At 36.5% G+C, this 17,207-nt stretch overlaps 2 protein-coding genes across 3 annotated transcripts; one reads left to right on the top strand and one right to left on the bottom strand.

Moving 5' to 3' along the window:
* Positions 1–458: 458 nt before the first annotated feature.
* Positions 459–7,999, top strand: lrrc59 (leucine rich repeat containing 59). 2 transcript variants are annotated; one of them, XM_062442431.1, is made up of 8 exons: positions 459–572; positions 694–804; positions 1,450–1,509; positions 2,537–2,695; positions 3,395–3,499; positions 3,588–3,660; positions 5,615–5,806; positions 6,103–7,999. In XM_062442431.1, exons 2-8 carry the CDS (start codon positions 703–705, stop codon positions 6,384–6,386), a joined length of 975 nt encoding a protein of 324 aa, XP_062298415.1. In that variant the 5' UTR covers positions 459–572; positions 694–702; the 3' UTR covers positions 6,387–7,999. The 2 variants fall into 2 exon arrangements, with proteins under 2 accessions (XP_062298415.1, XP_062298416.1); XM_062442432.1 differs by having other exon boundaries at positions 536–559.
* Positions 8,000–11,769: 3,770 nt separating this feature from the next.
* nat9 (N-acetyltransferase 9 (GCN5-related, putative)) lies at positions 11,770–15,831 on the bottom strand. Its single transcript, XM_062442551.1, has 6 exons — positions 15,695–15,831; positions 14,912–15,021; positions 14,041–14,181; positions 13,836–13,895; positions 13,288–13,382; positions 11,770–13,185 (listed from the first exon to the last, which is right to left on the bottom strand). Exons 1-6 carry the CDS (start codon positions 15,769–15,771, stop codon positions 13,036–13,038), a joined length of 633 nt encoding a protein of 210 aa, XP_062298535.1. The 5' UTR covers positions 15,772–15,831; the 3' UTR covers positions 11,770–13,035.
* Between the last annotated feature and the right edge of the window lie 1,376 nt (positions 15,832–17,207).

Here is a 17,207-nt window from a genome sequence, read left to right as displayed (position 1 = left end):
AGATAAAATCAGTGTAGTTCTGGTTTTCTTTTCATTTTCTCCCTCCATCTTTACTATATTTTGTTCAGTTTGACTTCTTGAGATAATGGGCTAGTACCAGTAGGGAGACCACAAACACAGCTAATTTGACCTCAGTTTCACCAGTCATAGTTTTAGTTTTTCAGGTATTAGTAGGAAAGCCTTGATTAGTAGAAGCTGTAAAGGATGAAATAATGCCTGACACTGACGTCAAATCAGGATCTGAAAGTTGTACTTCTTAAAATTTGATGCTAAGTCTTCTCTCTCCTCAAAGTTACCAACTGAAGCTTTAATTACTACTTCTGTCTTTTATAATAGGCCAAATGGTTGAAGGGTGCAGTACCTCCTCCCGTGCTGCAGGGGGCGCTCTTCCTTCCAAAGCCTCGACTCTAACGCTCAATCAGTGACGTGGATTTTCATTCATGCAGTCACTGCTGCCAAAAAAACACACACAAGACTCAGCAACATTTCTCAGCCTTCCCACTAACTTTACTCATATTTACAAGTTGGACTACTCGTTTTCTACCGCTTCGTAAAACAGGTGAGCAGATAATGTGGAAAGTGTTTTATAAAAAAATGGGTTTAAAAAAATATATAAATTAGCTTTCATGTGATGTGTATTTATTTGTCACATGGACTTTACTGTGTGCTTTCTTATAGTTTCCCCCCCCACAGACACCAAACATGAGTAAAATCAGCAAAGTGTTGAACCTGAAGGATAAAATCAGCGGTAATGAAATGGACCTGAGCCTGTGCAACCTGTCTGAGGTGCCAATCAGAGAGCTGGTGAGTTGCTCTGTGTCTCAGTCTGTGTGTTATTATGTTGTGAGATTAACACATTAAAACATTACATCAGTGTGCTTTAACCCCTTTGTAGGTCTGCTCAGTCGTTTGGTAGAGGTCACTTTGTGTCAAGATATCTGGTCAAAAACAAAATCTATTTAACTTAAAACTTTTTGGGGCAATCTTTACCACTTGTATGAGGTAATGCACAAAAAAAGCCATCAGATTGAGTTATGGCTGCTATAGATACAAGTTGTGCTAGTGTATAAACAAAGAAGAACACAATTCACTGTTGACATAACAGATCCTGCTGGAGACATTTTTGATGTTGAGTTTAATTTTTCATCTTGTACACGAACAAAATGAGTCTAACGTTTTTTTCTTAAACAAATGAGGTCTGTAGAGGTCTGTTAAACATCAAATTTAGAGTCAATGACAAAAAGAATCCATGTTTTATGTTGTCATGGCCTCAAAGAGGAAGGACTTTTTTTTTTTTTAAATAGCACTTTAGTGGTGTGACCTACAAAGGGTTAACTTAAAACATAAAGCTGCCATGCTATAGTTTCATGTCAGCTGGTTTCTCAGTTAAAATGGTGGTTAAATATCACAACTTTTTAAAAAAAATGTTTCTTAATTTATCTCCAACAGGCTTTATTCCCTAAAGCAACTGTGTTAGACTTGTCTTGCAACAACATCACCTCCATCCCTGTAAGTACAAACATACACAAATCCTGAACTAAACCACACAATTAATTATATTAAATGACATATTAAATTTCAACCCACTATATGAATGTAAACTTTTTATTTTGAAACACTTAAAGGATAGCTTCACAATTTTGTCAAATATATCTTATATGAATGCTGAAAGAGGTTTTCCACGCTGTAATCATTCTTCCTGTTCATACTGACTATTAAAAGATCTCCTTCAAATGTGCTTTCAGTGTAAGTGATGAGGCAAACATGCATTTAAAAGTAGATGTGACGCTAATATGAGGCTTCAACAGTCTGAGTTAGTCATATCAAGTGAATATCTGCCACAGTCTTTTAAACATCAAATTCCTTCTCATTGTAACAAAAAGAGGGACTTTGGCACTAAAAAGACTATAAACGTTGAAAGATATCTACTTGATTTGACTCATTTGGACAATTGAAGCTTCATATTAGCTTCAGACAAACCTTTAAACACATTTTTGCATGGATGATGCTTCCATCACTTACATATAAGAGTATTATGAAGGGGTCTTCTAGTGTTCAGTATGAACAAGGGGAATAATTAAATCATTATTATGTATTTGGGAAGGTTAGTGTAATGTTTCAACTATTATAGGATTTATTTGCAGTTTGATCCATTAAGGCAGAAACCGCTCAGTAATGAATGTTTTACTGGGTCATAAATAAAATATTGAGTCTGAGTGATTTCCTTAAAACATTGTTAAAACAATTTGGCATTAAAAGATATTATTTAGCTTTCTTATTTTTGATTGTTGGCACAGATTGAAGCAGTTAAAAGTAGAGATTAACATTAAGTGTATTAAGTCTTCCACACACTCTCTAACTAAGCTATAGAAGATACAGTTTTGCACCATTTATTTATGTATTTGTGCTGCTTTCTGCTTATCGTATCAACATTAAACTCACCTGCAGATTTTCCAGCGTTGTCTCTGTGTTGAACACACCGAAAAACAGTTCGACTAATCTTCTTCTGTCCTCCTGCCGGGTTTCTTTCACACAGCCGGAGTTTTGCAACCTGACCCACTTGATCAAAGTGGATCTGAGTAAAAACCAGCTGACCAGTCTGCCAGACGACCTGGGGAATCTGGCCAACCTTCAACACCTGGACCTGTACAACAACAAGCTGACTACGCTGCCTGTCAGCTTCTCTCAGCTCCGGGTGGGTGGCAGACACAAAACTAATCATAGTAAGATTGGATAGACATGTGTAATATCTAGACTAAAGATGTGTTGGCCGGTCTGACCAAAAGGAAAGAGCGAAGGAGACACGAAGTTATGAAGAAGAAAAAGACCCGAAGTTCTCATTGTTTTTTTAAAGGACATTTTGGAGTTATTTGGTTTTTCTTGCAGAGATTTAGATTTGAGAAGATTGATACCACTCTGATATCTATCAGCTAGATATGAACCTTTAGAGTCAGAAGCTGATTAGCTTAGCTTAGCACAAAAAGTGTAAACAGAGAAAAACCTAGTCTGAGTTACTTTAAATATTTGTTTAGTCTGTAAGATTTAACTAAGATTTTTGGACACTAATTGGACAGGGCCAGGCTAGCCGCTTCTCTTTGTTTCCAGTCTTTATGCTAAGCTAAGCTAACCAGCTGCTGGTGTAACATCACATTTGGTATATAGACATTAGAGTGGTTTCCATCTTCTCATCAAACTCTCTGCACGAAAGCTGAAGTATTCCCAAAAAGTTGAACTATTCCTTTAATGGTAAAAATTTGAACTTTGACTTGTGTTAAGATTCAGACTAACTTTAGTACTTTACACTTTCAAAATTTGTATTAGCATTAGCATATTATTCTTTTTGACGTCTTGACACTATTTATCTAACTTTGCTCGTGCGTGTGTTTGTTGTCAGAGTCTGAAGTGGTTGGATCTGAAGGATAACCCGCTGGAGGCCGACCTGGCCAAGGCTGCGGGAGACTGTCTGGATGAGAAGCAGTGCAAACAGTGCTCCTCCAAGGTGAGAAAGAGAGACCAACAATGACTAAATGAGTACAGTACAGCTTCTCAGTGTCAATTGTGTAAAACTGATGAAAAGTTTCTTTCAGGTTCTGCAACACATGAGAGAAATACAGGAGGAGGTTGATCGCACACGAGAGAAACGGCTTTTGAGGGAAAAAGGTGAGTCATCGAGAAATCATTGAATTTGAGCTTCAAAGGAAGAGAGTGGCAGTACTTTTTTGGTACTGACAGAAATGTGTTCATAGCCAGATTATCAAAAATGTATGAATACTGAAAATTTCCATTACTTTCTTACCCTCTGATCAGATTGTTTCTGATTTAAGTTAGAAATTTAGCCTGTTTTAGCTTCTTTTATTAAGTAGATTGTAAATTTTGACAACATTTATAAATTTGAGAACTTTGGCTTCTTTTGTAAAATACATATTTCACATTAAACTGTAGAAAACTCCAGTATCATATCTCTCTGTACTGTGTATCCTCCACCTTGTCCAGCAATGAATGTACATTTTACTTTTTTACATACTGCATATTTATCATGTTTTATTATTTTATAATTAGTTTTTTTTATAACACCTATTCACAGTAGTCTTTTAGGAGCACACCACCTGCCCTGTTGATTAAAATGTGAAATTACTGGAGTCTACACACCTGAAAATAGTCATAACCAAGGGGAGCCAGCGCCCTGCAGATAAGGCGAGGAAGGCTTTGTTTTATCTGAAAATATTACTGACACGCCCATATCAACAAAGTAACAGTCACTGGTTGTTGTAATTGCTCTTCCTGCCTGCACTGGCTGCAAAGAAATCTTTTCTTCAAGCAGTTTTAATGTAAGCAATAGAGGGTCAAATCCTTGTTTCATGCAAAAATGAAGTTTTAAGTGCAGCTAAAGCATGCAGTCTGAGTTACTTTTTTTAGTACCAAATTAGAAACAAAGTAGGAATTTCGTGCCAAAAAGACAAATAACCTAATAATCACTTGATACATCTCTTATCAGCTTCAGCTAAAGTACACACATTCAAACCACTATAGTTTGAAGAAAGACTGTGAAATATTTGAACCTATCTTTTTAAGGTTTTACAGAAGTAAAAACACCGTCCCACCTTCTATGAGACTGTTTCTGCAGAGGGCACCATCACAGTTACAAGCTGAGATCTGATTATGTTCATTTTGTTCATGCTGGAAATGAGGCCTAATCTGCTTCCTGCAGACTTGCTCTCTCACAATTCTCCACTAAAAAACAATTAACTTAAAAGCATCAGACATCATACACCAACATGTGCTAGACATGGTAAAGAGAATTGACCATAAAAAGGTGTGTTAAGCTACAGGGGGGTTGAAAATTAGCTCTACCTCGGGTCTTCACCCAGATGGATCCTCTGTGATTTTCTAGACTGTCTAGTTATATACATTTCCTACAATCTTAAAACCCTGCCCAGTTCATTTTATTATACTTCCTACTTGTGCTGCAGAAATGAAGCGATTAATGAATCAAAAGAAAATGAACAGGCAACTATTTTGGTAGTTGATTAATTGTTTTAGTCACTGTTCAAGCTAAATTAATGAACATTGACTGGTTCCAGGTTTTTCCAATGTGATGATTCACTGCTTCTCTTGGTCTTACTTTACAGTGAGTGAGTATTTTGGCGTGTTTTGGACTGTTGGTCAGACCAAACAAGACATTTATAGATGCCAAGTTGTGCTTTAAGATCTTGTGATCAGCATTTTTTCCTTTGGTGTTTTATAGACGAAATGATTAATCAAGACAATGATCTATAAATAAATGAATGGGAAGTCGTTACACTCTGAAATAAAGCTGAAAGTTAAGATTTATTAGTGTTATCAGGTCAGAGTTAGTCTAGACTCACACTTCCTGTCTACAAATTAAACTTCCTTCTGAATTTCCTCCCATATGTCGTTCAAAGATTAATTTAGTTTGTCTAGCTGACCACACGATAAGTAGGTTAAGACAGAAAAGTAAAGTGCTTTTCTTGTCTCAGGACTTTTATCTGATGAGGTTTAAAGCTGAAGATGAAACCAGCAGCACACCTCCATGTGAAATTAGATTAATCTTCTGGTTTGAACAAACATAAATGGCGATCTTTTTCTCAATCAGAGCTGGAGAAGAAGAGGGAGGCGAAGCAAAGGGAGCGGGAAGCCAGAGAGAAGGAGGCTCGTAAACGGGAGAAGGCGGAGGAGAAGGACAAGAGGAGGAAAGAGTACAACGCTCAGAAGGCGGCTTTGGCTGCACAGGAGCAACAGAAGAAGAGGAGCGAGGAGAAGAAGAAGAAGAACGGGCAGGCAGCAGGTGGGACTAAATAATGGACTAAAGTAATGGTGATGCTGTTCAGTGTATGTGGTATTTTTGAGGATTTATTAGTCTTGGTTGTGCATTTTAAAGAAGATTCACCATCTGAGATTTGAGAATCAGCTTCTTAGAAGCATCACAATTGACATGGTTGATGTTTGGCAGCTGATTCTTAAATATTGGATGTTGAATCTTCTTTCTCAGCACCTTCACGATGGCGAAATTCCACATGTACTGTTCAAAAACATAACTTTTTAAAGGAATTGTCATTCTAATATCACTTTGTCTCATTTCAGCAGATAAAAAGGCAGCTGTGAAATCGGCGCCGACACCTCGACGTTCTCTGATTGGCCTGATGTTCAAGCTCCTCCTGCTGCTGCTGCTGGGATTGGCCGGAGTCGCCGCTGCCTGCCGGCTGACCGACCTGCAGAAGGAAGCCATGTGTGTGCCAATCAACGCCGCCGTAGACGACGGCCTATCCTGGGCCAAAGTGCAGGAGGGTGTGGTCAAACAGCTGGTGCAAAATCTGTCGACTGCAGCGAAGGAGTTTCTTGAATCCACGCAAGCGTCTAAGAACTAAATACTCATCTGCCTCCATCGATACCCAGAGCTTCAGATTTTCACTCCAATCTGTGAATACTGGGATTTTTTTTTTTTTTTTAAATGCTGAAATCATGATTTTCATTAAGATGAGTAACCCTGCTTCCCCTCGCCCTGTTTGTGGTGCTGGGAGGTGAAGAGTTTGTACAGATAGATGGAGGATGGACAGATGTGTAAAAAAAACAAAAACAAAAAAAACCCATCTTAAATTCCTATGGAATTGTTGTCGCTCTTGTACCCTCTTTGTACTACAGCCTGTTTTTTAAAAAGTCATCGTCTTAAAAGCCCGGCGACCATGTTTTGCACTTTGCGCAGCAGCCAGGCTGTTGTGCAGCTCAGTGCGTTACACGGAGCTCGGGCTGATTTGAGAGATGCAGTGAAATGTCAGGTGGCCCTGTCTGTGCTGCACTGGAGCGTCGAGTCACGTGTTCACTGCCAGTCAAGAGTTGTGCATCAGCCAGTGTGAGACGTGGCAGTCTGAGCATGTGCAGTGAAGGCTGTGTGAATGAATGCCTCCTCCGTCTTTCAATTCTTACATCAGTCAAACCAGCTAAATCTCACACACTCACACACACACACACACACACACACACAAACACACACACAAACTAGAGCCCAACAGTTACATCACAGATTTTCATTGTATGTAAATGACAAGAAACGCAGTACAGAGATGTCTAAGAGATGTTTTAAATACAAAGTAATCATTACACAGTCAAAGGTAAAACATACCCCTCAGTAAAAATCCTCTAAACTCTGAAATAAATTAATTCAAGTTGAAAAAAAACTGAAAATAACAAGTAAAAAAATAAATAACGGCTAATATATCGTTACTAATATAAACTACTGATATTCTGTTTTGGCCTAAAATAATCAGCTGGGCTCAAACATGCAAACTCCCGGTGAACTAACTGTACTAAAAGTTTTAAAGGATCATGCTGAAGATTTGCACGTGTTACACTTTGTGCTGTTAACATCTCATTTTGCTAATCATGTTGTCACACTTCAGACATTTCATGTATTTCTCCTCCTACAGTCATTGGTTTCCATTTATTTCTGAACATCAGTTACACTCTTGAAACGTGCTAGACTTCACTGGAACATTAAATTATTTATGTTTTAATTGTAGTTAGAGGGAAATGCAGTGTACAAGCTACATTACCAGACAGCCATAATGCAACTTTGACAATAATGAAGATTTACGAGTCTGCTAATTGATTTTGAGACCATGAATAGAAACCAGTCGAAACGTAGAAGATGGGGAAAAAATGCAAAAACACAAACAGCATGATTTACAAAAATAATTTGGGTTTTTATGTTTTGTTGTCAAGTAGATCTTACTGGTATTGTCATTTAAACACTGCAATAGTCATAACATTAAACATCCAAATACTCTGGTGAATGAGGGTCCCAAGTCTGAAATGGCTTCTTTTTTTTTTTTCAGTTTAGCTGGTGACTTTTGAACTTATTTTCATCTGCCGAGACGTCTTCATGCAAGAAATTTGCCTTTACAGTCTGCTGCACTGGTTCTTGTACAGCTTTGTCTATGCTCAAACATCAACAGCATTAATAAAAGGCTATGCACTGCAAGGAAATATCTGAGCGATGTGACTGTTTGTGTGACAGAAGAATAATGTTGGAAATTAAAACATTGTCAAATGGAAAATTCTCCTTACTGAGAGTTAAGACCTCGGAGCCAAAGTAGACTAATCAGTAAAGATTAAAACTGTAATGTGATATTATGTAGTTATAATTTGAAGATTTTTAGATACAGTGGCAAGAAAAAGTATGTGAATCCTTTGGAATTACCTAGTTTTCTGCATTAATTGGTCATAAAATGTGAGCCGATCTACATGTAAGTCACAAATATAGACAAACACAATGAGCTTTACCTAATACCACACAATCATTAATAATATTATATACATATATGTAGACATATATGTCTTTATTGAACACATCCATTAAACATTCACATTGCTGGTGGAAAAAGTAAGTGAACCCTTGGATTTAATAACCAAATTATACATTTTCAGTACTTTTCACATTGAGGATGATGAAAGAAAAACCTAACAAAATGATAACCTTCATCATCAATTAATCTGTCAATTATTTTCTCGATTAGTCGTCTATGAAATGTCCGAAAATGGTAAAAATGTTGATCACTGTTTTCCAAACCTTAAAGTGACATCTTCAAATGTCTCTTTTGTCCTCATCAACGGTTAATAACCCAAAGATAGTCAGTTTATCACAGAAGATGAAATACACCAGAATATATTCACATTTCAGAAGCTGGAATAACAGAATTAGAACTTTTTTACTTGGGGAAAAAATGACTAAAAACAATTAATACATCTTCAAAAAGCCTAAAAGCTGAGGTGATGAAGATCATGTGATATAATGGAAAGCTCCAGAGCAACTAACCATGGTGAGATTGTTCTCTAACTGCTGTCTCCAAGGTCTATAATGACATTTAGTTTGATGATGTCATTGTGAAGGTGGTAAAATGTGTTTTATAAAAGACAGATGCAATAAACTAGAGATAGAAAGTTCCTCTAAATGTAACAGTGACTTTAAGAACTAAACTCCTTCACACACACACACACACACATGAGCAGATGTTTACAATGATGGATTTGATCAATTTCTTAATTATCGTCATTGCTTTAACTGAACATTAGACTACTTGGAAACATTATGTGAGTGAGCTCATGTGACGACTGAAACATGAGGGTAATATGTGAGAGAGAGCAGCATGTGAAAGCCACAAACCACACTCACCATTAGTTTGGTTCAATGCATTTGTCGCAGTAGCTTGAAAACTGAAACTTGCAGCACGGGGAAGTTAAAGTACTCACAAACAAGTCTCTACTGTGGCTCATTTCTGAATAATTGCAACTAAAAACCAAAAAAAAAAAGAAGTCAAAGTGCTATTTTTGCATTTGTATACATTCAAATCAGTCTAGCAAATATCGTGTTATGATGAAACTGGTTATCATACTTTTCATATCATGCTGCTATGAGGCTAATAAGGACAAATAAAGATTAATAGATTAATATTCATTTTGAAAGGGATATGAATGTTTGTTTTCTTGACCATCCATCAACAGTCGTAACATTTAATGCAAATCCACAAATGTCAATGTTGTGACCAATTTCCAATCAAGGAAACCAGGCGAATTTGCACATTTTCATTCACATAAAGTCAGAAAAACAACATATGAATCACCGGATATGATGACATTTACATATATTTATTTGTGGACTAATCTGTGAAAGTGATTTACAGTATAATTGTAAATCTCTAAGAAATTACTCACTTCTGTATACATACATGTTAATTTTGATTCATATGTTGTTTTTGTGACTTTATATGAATTAAAATGTGCAAATTCAAGCACATTTGAAAATATCATTGCCCAGTGCACAAAAGCAAAGTTTAAAAAGGAATAACAACAGTTGCCTAACAATTAGGAAATAACACTACCCAGGAATAAAAACTGTTAAATAATGTTATCATTAAATAAGAAATTAAATAACTGAATCTGAAATATGTCTCTTGATCTCAAAAGCATTGAAAAGACTTGACTGGAATAGTTGAAGTCGTTCAGTCGGTTCACTTCAGTTTCAAGCAGGAACATTGTGACTAATGCAGCAATTAGGAGGAAACTGAGACAAATATGTTTGCTGTAATGCACAACTTCTTTTTTTTCACTCATTATGAAAATGAAAAATGCTTCTCTTGATTCTCATTGACAAGTTCTGCTCTTCAAGTTTTACAGACAAAACTGTTAAACCTTTAATAGGCGTTCTGTTTTTAATGCACAAGCCTTTTTGGGCAATCTTTACCACTTGTATGAGATATGTAATGCACAAAAAGACCATCAGATTGCATTATGGTTGCTATAGATACAGGTTGTGCAAGTGTATAAATGAAGAATAACACTGCTGACATAAGAGATCCTGCTGGAGACATTTTTGAAGTTGAGTTTCATTTTTTCATCTTGTACACGAACAGAATGACTCTCTAACATTTTTTTCTGACCTAATTTCTTATTGGTTGTAAGGGATCTGGGAAGTGGCTCATCAGGAGAAATGGTCAACACCCGAATTGGTGTGAATGCTCCTTTATAAATAGAGCTTGGAGAATTCACTCTCTCTCTCCTGTTTGAGTTGCTGGGTTTGTTTGAGCTTTGGTTATTTATATTTTTTGTTTCGTCTTCCATTCACACACTGTCACACTGTCACAACCTGAATTATGAGGCTTTGTGCTTAAAAATGATTTGAAGTTTGGGGATTAAATTAGATGTCGGCCCAAATAAGACAAACACCAACCTCCTCCTCCACATTCAGGCCGCTGTTAGCTACCAGAAATGTTCCTGCTTCTACAAACTGGACATCGAGTCAAAAAGGTTTTTCTAAAGGATGTTAGTTACTTCCAAAGTTCAAATGAGGACAGCCCACACACAGCTCTCATCCCCATCAGCAAACACAGATTCATTTATATTTCTTTTCCCACTTCCACTAAAAAACCACCAGATATTAGAAACCGCAGGACGCTTCTATCCTTCATCTCATATTTCTCGCTACACTCATCATCAGAGACCGCTGCAACAAGCAGTTAGTCTGAACATACAAATCACTGACAGCTAATTAAAATGATTTATATTATCCCCATTAAAACTGTCCAAGAAGAAAACGACAATTTAATGGACTTTTTAATCTATCGCGAGTGAAGAAGAGGAAGCAGAAGAAAGTTTTGGTCGAACAGCATCATTGATTTCATAACAACTATTCAATAACTTGACAGAAGAAAAACAAATAGTTATTTTGATAATTGAATAATCTTTTTAGTCATTTTTTAAAGCAAATTTAAAGACGTCACCCTGGACTCCTGGAAGTTATAACAAGTGTTTTATAGATAAAATGATTCATCGATTAATGAAGAAAATAATCTGCAATTTAATCAATAATGAAAATAATTGTTAGTAGTTGGAGCCCTATTTATGTGTAATAGATACTGTGCTTTTATAAAACACATGTATTTAAGGAATAGTTTGACATTTTGCTGAGATTTTCATAAGATCGAGAGTGATATCGATCATCTCGTCTCATCAATAAAGCAAATAAGTGCATCTGCCAACAAGACAAACTCATTATCAGAAGCCTAAATGTGTTGTTTTGCATGTATTTTGTGTGACAGTGTGTCAGGGAATCAGAGGTGAAAGACATAATCATATACTCAGTTTCAGAAACAAGTCTCTCATATATTTGAACATAAAACAGCCCAAATTTAGGCTGCTTCAATAAAATATTCAGTAATAATACAGAAATAGAAAAAAAACTCCATTACACGTAGAAGGTCTGGGTATAGATTTTTATTTGAGTAAAAGTAAACAAGGATTAACATTAAAATGCACCGAAGTATCAAAACTGAAAGCAAATACTGTAAAAAATATCACACCGGTGGTTTGGGGAATTTTTAGGTTTTCACTTGAAATAAATAAATATTGAAGGCAAAAGAGGAAAAGAGTAAATAAAGTGACAGAAAAAAATTAAGAAAGAGGGAAATAAGTATTTTTTTTTTCTATTCTCCAGGTGAGAGTTTTCTTTTTCTTTCTATTTCGTATTTCCTTCATATTGGAAGTAAAACCTGAATCTACAACACACACACTACATAGCCACAGAAGTTATAGACAAGAAATGCTTTAAGATTTGGTCTAGATTTGCAACAAGAAAAAAAATTAATCAGCAACTATTTTGATCAAAATGTCACGAACTTGCTGGTTCAAAGCTGTCAAATGTAAGAATCTTTGAGTATATTTTAAGGTTTTGGACAAATAAGACATCACCTTTGACTATAGGATGTTCTGACGGGCGATTTCTGATGTTTAATTGAATTAATAATTGAGATAATAATTGCCAGACTTATCGCTAAGTATAATAATCATTAGTTACAACCCTGTACCATACAATAATATTTTAAACAATAGTCAAACTTTGCAGCAAGAGTTTGGGTTTGACCCTTCAGTCCCCTCCAGTGCACAAAACCACATCTATAAAGAAATGAAACATCAGCGCTCGATGTCGAAGTAACTTCTATCTCATATAATGGTTTCTGGTGTCCGTATACTTGTGTTGGAGTGTGCAGATACTTTTGGCAACATAATGTGCAGTACTTCCCTCCGAAATGTAGTGGACAGAAAGCAGAAAATACTATCAGCACCTTGAAACTAATAGGTGTCCAGGAATGACTGAGACAACTGTTAAAGGGGACATTTTAAGCACATTTCCAGGTTTATGTCTTTAATCTGGGGCTCTACTGGAATATCTTTGCATGATTTACAGTCAAAGAACTCCATATTAAGCATAAATATCCACCAGAAACCTGCATTAAGGATGAAATGTCCCCTTTAAAAGGAGCAGCATATAGAGGTGAATAGGAGTCTTAACTCCACACCAGTTTTCAACTTCGTGTCCCAGAGTATTTTTCCATGGGTGGAAGTCTTTACTATATGTGTGTGTGTGTGTGTGTGTGTGTGTGTGTGTGTGTGTGTGTGTGTGTGTGTGTGTGTGTGTGTGTGTGTGTGTGTGTGTGTGTGTGTGTGTGTGAAGCTCAGCAAGACACGTCACAGTGAAGTCACTCCCTGTTTGTTGCTGCAGGACTGTCTGTAGTCTTTCTCATTCATGTACTTCGTGTCTTCCAGCAGCTTCGTCCGAACAGACTTATTCACCGTCATCTCAAGGGTCACCTCTTTGAACTTCTGACACACGGAAACCTGAAACAGACACGACAACGATGGTTGGAGTCACTCTGAGAGGTTCATACCTTAACATCGTGTCAGTGCGTTCCCACGATGAGAGTAAGTGGATTATTATACCTCGTGGAAGTGGAGCTTCTTGAACATGGCGATGCTGACCTCGTTTTTCAACCCGATTTTCACTTCAAACTTTTTAATCCCAAGTTTGGTGACTCCTGGTGGACGACAACATATTGATCATCATTCACAGAAAGTAACTTAAGGTAAAAAGCTGTATTCCACTGCCTTGCTCAAGCCTGTCACACCCTGTCAGTGTCAGAGTGTCCTTCACTACACAGGTTTAAAAACATGTAAACCTGCAATAAATTATTTATTTGTCCTGATGAACGTATGTCCAATATTCATTCTCCTAATGGTTGTGTTGGTAGTTAGTGGTTACTAGCTCATGAGGAAAAAAATCTGTCTTTATCTGCCAAATGCTGCACTATGTTCACTAGTTAGTCATTTGATTTTAACCCCTTAAAATAGATGAAAACCAGCCCTGAGTGTTCCCCATAATTAGAAAGTTAACTTAAGTTTTTTTAAGTAAAAGAAATTAAAGGATTTGGTTTCATAGAGAAAACCAAAAGAAGCTGAAAGATTATAAAATGCTCCGTAGATCTGCTCACCGTAGCTCATCATCATGCGCGTCACCTCCTTTCCGATGCCTTTTCCTCTGTAACTCGTCTCTGTTAAAAAGAATGAACTCACAATCAAACACTGTCAGAGGATTAAAAAATCAACAGTAAAGAGAAAACAGAGTTAAATGGTTCAAATGTTTAAAAAACGTAGTAAATATAAGTTGTCTTTGTCCCTCTTGCATTTCTGCATCACCTGCTATCATGACCTCCAGCTCAGCCAGCGAGGGGTCCGACGGGTCGGTCAGGAAGATGTTCACATCTCCCATCATGCACTGCTCCTCCGGTACGTTGGGGTCCGCCCACAGCTGCTTGTCCAAGATGATAAACGTGCACTCTAATATCAAATAAAAACAGATTTTCTTCAAGTAAAGGAATGAGGTGACACAATGATGATAATACATTTCTAGTATTATCAAAGTCAGTGATAACTTTCCCACCATGCATTCAAATCAGCGGAGCGGACTCGACAGACTCTTCATTTGATTGTGTGAGAAGCAGCTTCTTTTTTTTTTTTTTTTTAAAGCTTATTGTCTCTCACTTTATAGTAGTTAGAATTATAGTAAAAGAAATAACATTTTAAGTCTATTTTGGAAACTTTGACTGCCACGTTAAACCTTGAAAGCTGAACTATAGTAATAAATAGTTTGTCAGCTTTTTGCCTTGAGGGACCTTCTACGTCTACTTGAAACCCATCTTCACCAGCAAACATCCCTGTGAGTTTTCCTTCTTGGATTGTGTCATTTTTAAATGTTTAAAGGTTTTAATATCCAGTAATTCACAAGCTAAAAGCTATTAATTCACTACATTTTAAAAAGTGAAAGTAAAAAGTCTGTTGAATAACAGCCCCTCATATTTATCTTGTGCTGCTTTTGGTTATGATCAGGTGATTTTAGTCTCAGTTTTATTTTAAGTAACTCTTACAAAGACAACATTTTTCAAAGATTAAAAGAACATTTAAAAAATGTTATCTAAACTGTCTCCTCAGATTTATCTTGTGACCTCTTGTTATAACCGTTGCTTTAAAAGGATTTATAATGTTTATGTTGTTTTTGGTGACGTCTTACTGTCGTCATCTTCCCTCCAGCTCGTCTGCATGTCGTACTCCTGAGCCAGGGTTAGCGGCTCTGAAGCCGTCAGCTGCTGCAGCTCAGGAGACTTCATCCACTCGTGATACCTGAAAGGCACAAACACGTCAATTAATCAATTAATTGATTAGTCGTTTGGTCTATAAAACCAACCCAAAGATATTCCGTTTACTACCAGAGAGGACGTAAGAAGGAAATTTCTACAGTCATTAGTTGATTAATCAATTAGTTTGATTATCAGCTATTTTGATAGTTGATTAATCCTTTTGAGCCATCTTTTAACAGAAAATACTAAGATTATCTGGTTCAAACTTCTCAAATGTGAATATTTTAAGCTTTCTGTGACTATAAACTGGGAAACAGTGATTGTCATTTTTCACTATTTTCTGATATTTTATAGACCAAACAATTAATTGATTGATTAATCGATAATGAAAATTGTCGTTAGTTACACCCTTATAAGCAGCCAGAAAATATTTACATTTAAGAAGCAGGAACCAGAAATTTTAGCATTTTGTTCTCTTAGAAATCGACTAAAAATGATTAATAGATTATCACAATAGTTGGTTTATTACATTTATGGCGACTTATCGATTAATCAACTAACTGTTGCAACGTTATGATGATCAAAAGCAAAGCTTACTAAACAATAATTGAGCACTGAGAGCACGTAGAATAATAAAGGCTCTTTTTTCGGGATAATAACCAGGAAGAGAACAATAAAAGAGACAAACAGCTGTTTTAACAACAGCTGGACGTTACCTGGGCACGTGCTCCGCGTTATAAGGAACCAACACGACTTTGTGTCCCTCCAGTAAAGTATTCTCATTTATCCTCATGATGAAATCCTGATATAAACAACCCACTCAAAACACTGATATCTTTATCAATTAGTCACGTTGGTGTCCATGATCACAGGACTTCCGCTTTCATTCACTCCATGGTTTAAACTGATGCTGCGTTCACGGACACAAAGCCTGCAGTCGCCACCTGCTGGAAAATAGTGTAAAGTCAGGCCAGGTTCCTCCTCACCTTCTTCTGTTTTCTTGCCTTTTAGAAATATATGAAATACATAGAAAAATAGAGACTTGTTTTAACAAAGCCTCAATAATCAGAGTGTCCCACAGTCTGAATAATATATACAAAATTAACTAAAAGACAATAGATTTTATAAAATGAGTTTCCAACCTATACTTTTTGTGCAAGCTTGATGCCTCATATATCGGTGCTTTTGTCAGCTCCAAAGGTTTAATCCATATATTGTATATGAATTAGTTGTATTTACAGTCTAACTAAGGAGTCCAGCCTCGCCAGGAATATCGGTGAGGTTGTAAGATAATAAATGAGAGAGGAAAAAAGAAAAAAGAATACAAAAAATTTGGGCTGGGTATCATTAAGAAATTATGACACCAGTACCATTACAAGTATCCTTAAAGTGATACCAATACCAATTGAGTACTTCATTTGATACCCATTATTACACATTTTGTGCACTTGCTTGTATCTAACACAACAGGCGTGTAGTGTAGCGACACTTCAGAGCGTTTAGGTGGCATCTTGTCTGCTGAACTGCTAAGGGCACTAACTCAAATTGACCTTGACTTCACCACCACTGACGGGTTGTAGCTGCTGTGGCATTGGGCCAATCACATGTCACATTAAATTAAAGAACACATGTGTTGATTGGTTGTGAGCAAGCCCATACTAACATACTCCACATCATATACTATTGCAGCTATCGTTTGACCAGAGACATTTCGATACTACTTGGTATCGATTTATTTTGATCGATACCTTAAAGGTATTGAGTACGGATACACCAACCTACAAAAAAGTTAGTATTGTTTGTACTTTTCTCTAATCTTTGCTTTTTGTGAAACAGTCAACAATTTGAGCTTTTTAGGCCTCAAACTGAAACCATGTGAAACAGCTCTTAAGTTTGTTTGGTTGTTTTTCTATTAAGTTGTGTATTTTTATTGTATTGTTTTATAACCAAATCAAACTTTTTCCCTCTGACATTTCTAGATTTCTCTCCAATCTACCAATTTCCTGTATACAGTAAATGCAGCAGCTGTGTATTTACTGTTATTATCTCTTCAAATCAGGATTATGGCTCCTTGTGAATAAAATTCATCATCACAGATATTGTTCAATCCTCAAATTCCTGATTCATCTCTTTTATTGGACTTGTCACTTTACTGCAATAATGTCTCTTAACTTTGCAGCAAATAACAAACACATTTAGTTTGTATTGTCCTTTTTTATTATAGCAAAC

The sequence above is a fragment of the Scomber scombrus genome, chromosome 21 (assembly GCF_963691925.1).
Source record: "Scomber scombrus chromosome 21, fScoSco1.1, whole genome shotgun sequence".
Classification (NCBI taxonomy): Eukaryota; Metazoa; Chordata; class Actinopteri; order Scombriformes; family Scombridae; genus Scomber; species Scomber scombrus.
The sequence above is the reverse complement of the archived record's forward strand: the minus strand, read 5'-3'. Positions and strand labels throughout refer to the sequence as shown.